We start from the raw sequence: 7,500 nt of genomic DNA, 5'->3' as shown, positions 1-7,500 counted from the left end.
TGCAGTTAATACAGGTAATGAGTGGAGAACAGGAGGGCTTCTTAAAGAAAAACTAACAGGTCTGTGAGAGCCGGAATTCTTACTGGTTGGTGGGTGATCAAATACTTATGTCATGCAATAAAATGCAAATTAATTTCTTAAAAATCATACATTGTGATTTTCTGGATTTTTGTTTTAGATTCCGTCTCTCACAGTTGAAGTGTACCTATGATAAAAAATTACAGACCTCTACATGCTTTGTAAGTAGGAAAACCTGCAAAATCGGCAGTGTATCAAATACTTGTTCTCCCCACTGTATATTACACTGTCACAGAGTCTACAGTAGATATATATGGCACTGTCACAGAGTCTACAGTAGATATATATGGCACTGTCACAGAGTCTACAGTAGATATATATGGCACTGTCACAGAGTCTACAGTAGATATATATGGCACTGTCACTGAGTCTACAATAGATATGTACAGTACGCCCCTACACTCTAACCACTAGGCTACCTGCCGCCCCTACACTCTAACCACTAGGCTACCTGCCGCCCCTACACTCTAACCACTAGGCTACCTGCCGCCCCTACACTCGAACCACTAGGCTACCTGCCACCCCTACACTCTAACCACTAGGCTACGCTGCCACCCCCTTCTGTGGTATACAGAAGATAGCCCTATTTAGTAACAGACCAAGTCCATATTATGGCAAGAACAGCTCAAATAAGCAAAGAGAAATGACAGTCCATCATTACTTTAAGGCATGAAGGTCAGTCAATCCGTAACATTTCAAGAACATTTCAAGTTTCGTTAAGCGCTATGATGAAACTGGTTCTGATGAGGACCGCCACAGGAAAGGAAGAGCCAGAGTTACTTCTGCTGAAGAGGATATGTTCATTAGCGTTAACTGCACCTCAAATTGCAGCCCAAATAAATGCTACACAGAGATCAATTAACAGACACATCTCAACATTAACTGTTCAGAGGAGACTGTGTGAATCAGGCCTTCATGGTCGAATTACTGCAAAGAAACCACTACTAAAGGACACCAATAAGAGGAAGAGACTTGCTTGGGCCAAGAAACGCGAGCAATGGACATTAGACAGGTGGAAATCTGTCCTTTGGACTAATGAATCAAGCAAACCAGCTTGATTGGTTTGCATGAATAAAATCATTGTTTGTTGTCATATCCAAAGCCACTGAGTCTACAGTAAGTAGTGTTTCTGTGGAGCATCCTCCATGGAGCCAGAGTATGGTTCACTCAGAGATCAATGTTATGTCAGGAGAGCGTTTGGTTTGCATGACTGAATTCACCTGTGACACGTACGCATGTTGTCATATCCGATATGGACGGCTAAAACGATGGTAGCGTGAGGGAGAATGATGGCCTGATTATGTCTGGCTTATGCAATGTGATATGTAATTGGCCTACTTTAAACCAAACATTAATTCGGCACACCTGATTTAAAGCTTTTATCACTCTTACGTACTTCTAGTATAATTTATTTTTACGTAGTAGTAGTATAATTGTATCACTCTATGTAGTAGTAGTAAATTTGTATCACTCTATGTAGTAGTAGTAAATTTGTATCACTCTATGTAGTAGTAGTAAATTTGTATCACTCTATGTAGTAGTAGTAAATTTGTATCACTCTATGTAGTAGTAGTAAATTTGTATCACTCTATGTAGTAGTAGTAAATTTGTATCACTCTATGTAGTAGTAGTAAATTTGTATCACTCTATGTAGTAGTAGTAAATTTGTATCACTCTATGTAGTAGTAGTAAATTTGTATCACTCTATGTAGTAGTAGTAAATTTGTATCACTCTATGTAGTAGTAGTAAATTTGTATCACTCTATGTAGTAGTAGTAAATTTGTATCACTCTATGTAGTAGTAGTAAATTTGTATCACTCTATGTAGTAGTAGTAAATTTGTATCACTCTATGTAGTAGTAGTAAATTTGTATCACTCTATGTAGTAGTAGTATGATTCTATTACTCTTTATGTACCTCATCCCCAAACTGTTTTTATTTATTTACTTTTCTGCTATTTTGCACACTGGTATCTCTACTTGCACATGACCATCTGATCATTTATCACTCCAGTGTTAATCTGCTAAATTGTAATTATTCGCCTACCTCCTCATGCCTTTGTATATAGATGTATATGTATATAGACTATTTTTTTACTACTGTGTTATTGACTTGTTAATTGTTTACTCCATGTGTAACTCTGTGTTGTCTGTTCACACTGCTATGCTTTATCTTGGCCAGGTCGCAGTTGTAAATGAGAACTTGTTCTCAACTAGCCTCCCTGGTTAAATAAAGGTGTTCTCAACTAGCCTCCCTGGTTAAATAAAGGTGTTCTCAACTAGCCTACCTGGTTAAATAAAGGTGTTCTCAACTAGCCTACCTGGTTAAATAAAGGTGTTCTCAACTAGCCTACCTGGTTAAATAAAGGTGTTCTCAACTAGCCTACCTGGTTAAATAAAGGTGTTCTCAACTAGCCTACCTGGTTAAATAAAGGTGTTCTCAACTAGCCTACCTGGTTAAATAAAGGTGAAATAAAAAAATAAAAAATACAACTGAGTCAATGTGTGGGGGTGGAGGTTAGTCGAGGTCATTTGTACATGTAGGTGGGGGTAAAGTGACTATGCATAGACAATAAACAGCGAATAGCAGCAGTGTACAAACAAAGGGGGGGAGGGGTCTGTCAGTACAAACAGTCCAGGTAGCCATTTGATTAGCTGTTCAGCAGTCTTATGGCTTGGAGGTAGAAGCTGTTCAGCAGTCTTATGGCTTGGGGGTAGAAGCTGTTCAGCATTCTGATGGCTTGGGGGTAGAAGCTGTTCAGCAGTCTAATGGCTTGGGGGTAGAAGCTGTTCAGCATTCTGATGGCTTGGGGGTAGAAGCTGTTCCGCAGTCTAATGGCTTGGGGGTAGAAGCTGTTCAGCAGTCTAATGGCTTGGGGGTAGAAGCTGTTCAGCAGTCTGATGGCTTGGAGGTAGAAGCTGTTCAGCAGTCTGATGGCTTGGGGGTAGAAGCTGTTCAGCAGTCTGATGGCTTGGGGGTAGAAGCTGTTCAGCAGTCTGATGGCTTGGGGGTAGAAGCTGTTCAGCAGTCTAATGGCTTGGGGGTAGACGCTGTTCAGCAGTCTGATGGCTTGGGGGTAGAAGCTGTTCAGCAGTCTTATGGCTTGGGGGTAGAAGCTGTTCAGCAGTCTTATGACTTGGGGGTAGAAGCTGTTCAGCAGTCTTATGGCTTGGAGGTAGAAGCTGTTCAGCAGTCTTATGGCTTGGGGGTAGAAGCTGTTCAGCAGTCTTATGGCTTTGGGGTAGAAGCTGTTAAGGAACCTTTTGGACCCAGACTTGGTGCTTCGGTACCGCTTGCCATGTGGTAGCAGAGAGAACAGTCTATGACTTGGGTGACTGGAATTGTTTTGGCCTTCCTCTGACACCACCTGGTTTATATGTCCTGGACGGCAGGGAGCTTGGCCCCAGTGATGTACAGGGCTGTGCGCACAACCCTCTGTAGTGCCTTACGGCCAGATGCCAAACAGTTGCCATACCAGACCGTGATGCAACTGGTCAAGATACTCTCGATGGTGCAGCTGTAGAACGTTTTGAAGACCTGGGGACCCATGCCAAATCTTTTTAGTCTCCCGAGAGGGAAAAGGCGTTGTTGTGCCCTCTTCACAACTTTCTTGGTGTGTTTGGACCATGATAGTTTTTTGGTGATGTGGACACCAAGGAACTTGAAATTCTCGACCCGCTCCACTAGAGACCAGTCGATGTGAATTGGGTGTGTTTGGCCCTCCTTTTCCTGTAGTCCACGATCATCTCCTTTGTCTTGATCACGTTGAGGGAGAGGTTGTTGTCCTGGCACCACACTGCCAGGGCTCTGACCTCCTTTCCTACAGGCTGTTTCATTGATGTCGGTGATCAGGCTTTTGTGTCGTCAGCAAACTTAATGATGGTGTTGGAGTCTTGCTTGGCCATGCAGTTGTGTGTGAACAGGGAGTACAGGAGGGGACTGAGCACGCACCCCTGAGGGGCCCCCGTGTTGAGGATCAGCGTGGCAGATGTGTTGTTGCCTATCTTCACCGCCTGGGGGCAGCCCGTGATGAGTTTTGAGGGCACTATGGTGTTGAACGCTGAGCTGTAGTGAATGAACAGCATTTTCACATAAGTGTTCCTTTTGTCCAGGTGGGAAAGGGCAGTGTGGAGTGTAGTAGAGATTGCGTCATCTGTGGATCTGTTGGAGCGGTATGCAAATTGAAGTGGGTCTAGGGTTTCCGGCATGATGCTGTTGATGTGAGCAATGACCAGCCTTTCAAAGCACTTCATGGCCACCGACGTGAGTGCTACGGGGCGGTAGTCATTTAGCCAGGTTATCCAGACTAACAGAACAGGACAGTGAAGTGAACAGAATAGCAGACAGTTCTACATCAGGAGTGACAGATCAATAGCTCAGAGTTGTTCCTTCATGGCCACCGACGTGAGTGCTATGGGGCGTTAGTCATTTAGCCAGGTTATCCAGACTAACAGAAGAGCAGACAGATCAATAACTCATTATCTACTGTAGCCGTAGCCTATGGACAAGACATACATTCTACCCTGTTCCCTATATAGTGGACTCCTTTTGACCGAGGCCCATTGTCCTAAATGGTAGCCAATGGGTCCTGGTCGAACGTAGTACACTTGATTGGGAATAGGGTGTAATTTGTGACGCAGAACTATGTTTGATCTGTGAGAAGAACAGGGTCATAAATGATAGGCCTGTCTCTATTGATAGACAGACCTATCTCAACCATGTTGACGGGTGCCTTTAGTGTGTTCAAAAAGTATGTGGAATTAGAAATAGATGTTTCCATAGATGTAGATGTTTCCCTTTGTTTCCATAGAAATAGATGTTTCCATTTGTTTCCATGGAAATAGATGTTTCCATTTGTTTCCATGGAAATAGATGTTTCCATTTGTTTCCATGGAAATAGATGTTTCCATTTGTTTCCATAGAAATAGATGTTTCCATTTGTTTCCATGGAAATAGATGTTTCCATTTGTTTCCATACAAATAGATGTTTCCATTTCCATTAGTCTACAAAATTGTATCTAGAATCAGCTTCCTATTTCGCAACAAAGCATCCTTCACTCATGCTGCCAAACATACCCTTGTAAAACTGACCATCCTACCGATCCTCGACTTCGGCGATGTCATTTACAAAATAGCCTCCAACACTCTACTCAGCAAATTGGATGCAGTCTATCACAGTGCCATCCGTTTTGTCACCAAAGCCCCATATACTACCCACCATTGCGACCTGTATGCTCTCGTAGGCTGGTCCTCGCTACAAATTCGTCGCCGAACCCACAGGTTCCAGGTCATCTATAAGTCTTTGCTAGGTAAAGCCCCGCCTTATCTCAGCTCACTGGTCACCATAGCAGCACCCACCCGTAGCACACGCTCCAGCAGGTATATTTCACTGGTCACCACCAAAGCCAATTCCTCTTTTGGCCACCTCTCCTTCCAGTTCTCTGCTGCCAATGACTGGAACAAATTGCAAAAATCACTGAAGCTGGAGACTCATATCTCCCTCACTAACTTTAAGCATCAGCTGTCAGAGCAGCTTACAGATCATTGCACCTGTACACAGCCCATCCGTAAACAGCCCATCTGTAAATAGCCCATCCAACTCCCTCATCCCCATATTATGGATTTATTTTCTCTCCTTTGCATCCCAGTATCTCTACTTGCACACTCATCTTCTGCACATCTGTCATTCCAGTATCTCTACTTGCACACTCATCTTCTGCACATCTGTCACTCCAGTGTTTACTTGCTACATTGTAATTACTTCACCACTACGGCCTATTTATTGCCTTACCTCCCTAATCTTACCTCATTTGCACACACTGTCTATTGACTTTTCTATTGTATGATTGACTGTTCGCTTGTTTATTCCATGTGTAACTCTGTGTTGTTGTTTTTTGTCGCACTGCTTTACTTTATCTTGGCCACAGTTGTAAATGAGAATGACCTGGTTAAATAAAGGTGAAATAACATACATAATACATAATACATAACATACATAATAAAATGGCATCTTGTCGTCTTAGATTCCAAACATGATTGGTTTGGTCCATGTGAACACGTCCACATCGTCTAGATAGTCCAACTCCTGCTACGGCCTTACTTCTCTTACATTTCAAAACCTGTTGCCTGAAGACATCTGATATCTCCACAGTGTGGTTAGATATGAGATTAGTCTGTTGTATATGGTGCTCAGTGGTCACATGTCTCTATATAAAGTTACACTTCATGGCCTGACTGTTTTAGAGGCCAAAATATATGATAACAGTTTTTTTCCCGACCACTTTAGTTTACCAGGAACAACTCCTGGCCCTGGGAAAAATTCATGGTCTGGCCCATCAGCCTGACCAATCATTCTGCCTGTACAGCAAGGTGACACATTTAAATCAAACAAAACAGCACCGCCGTCTGGTTGTAGCAGGTATTACACAACGGAAATCGGTTTGTTGTCTTCCTGTTTCTAGATGTGTGTCGCGGTATGAAGTTGATCGCATGCTATTGCACGGTCTATGGACAGTAACGGTTTATCTACATTGTGTCATGTCATGATTATGCCCGCGGTAAATCACGGATCGCTACATCGACATGGTGTTACATTGTTACTAAAATAACCGGACTTGCGTGTGGTTGGTGCTACAGTTCAAAGGCAACCAACTCACGAGGTAACGTTACTGTACAGTAGTGCAACAACTTGAAATGATTGTCTGACATTCGCTCACATATTGAGTGAGAGGATGCTGAGAACATGTTTAACAGCTGTCCGCGGTCCTGCGGTCTGCGTGGGTCGGTGTTTCAGCAGTGAAGTGAGTGGTGCAGTTTCCACGTTAGCCGGTTTCTCCTCTCCACCGTTCTCAACGGAGGCTTCACTCTATGTTCACGTGAGTATTAGTAGACCATTAACGTTATATTCAATCAGTTTATCTCTTTCTTCCATTCTGCCTCCCTCTCTGCTATCTATCCTTCTCGCAAAGGGCAATGAATGAATGAGATCCGATTTCAACTAACACTTTGTCAATCCGTCACACACACACACACACACACACACACACACACACACACACACACACACACAGTGGCCATACTGTCTGAGGGGATGCGCCTGCAGATGAGGCTGGTGGGAGGTGCTATAGGAGGATGGGCTCATTATTATGGCTGTAATGGATTCCAGGCTGTATCACAACCGGCCGTGATTGGGAGTCCCATAGGGCGGTGCACAACTGGCCCAGCGTCGTTTGGGTTTGGCCGATGTAGGCCGTCGGTGTAGGCCGTCGTTGTAAATAGGAATTTGTTTGTTAACTGACTTGCCTAGTTAAATAAAGGTTCAATGTAAAACAAATGGAATGGTGCCAAACACATGGGAACAACGTATTGGAATCAGTTCCATTGAGTCTCCAGCCAATACAATGAGCCTGTCCTCCTATAGCT

General features: G+C 43.4%; 1 protein-coding gene across 2 annotated transcripts in view; it reads left to right on the top strand.

Annotated features, from left to right (window-relative positions):
- Positions 1 to 6,494: 6,494 nt before the first annotated feature.
- Positions 6,495 to 7,500, top strand: part of rsad1 (radical S-adenosyl methionine domain containing 1) — a 14,234-nt gene continuing 13,228 nt past the window's right edge. For both annotated transcript variants that reach the window (XR_016485489.1, XM_090194483.1), the window contains exon 1: positions 6,495 to 6,953. Coding sequence is in view for 1 of the 2 variants with exons in the window: in XM_090194483.1 (XP_090050609.1) it covers positions 6,810 to 6,953 (144 nt within the window). In the remaining variant the exon portion in view is untranslated. The remainder of the gene's footprint in view (positions 6,954 to 7,500) is intronic.

This window comes from Oncorhynchus mykiss, chromosome 13, assembly GCF_057628025.1.
Source record: "Oncorhynchus mykiss isolate SJ-2025 chromosome 13, ASM5762802v1, whole genome shotgun sequence".
In the NCBI taxonomy this organism is placed as follows: domain Eukaryota; kingdom Metazoa; phylum Chordata; class Actinopteri; order Salmoniformes; family Salmonidae; genus Oncorhynchus; species Oncorhynchus mykiss.
Note: the sequence above shows the minus strand (reverse complement) of the source record. Positions and strands in the feature narration are given on the sequence as shown.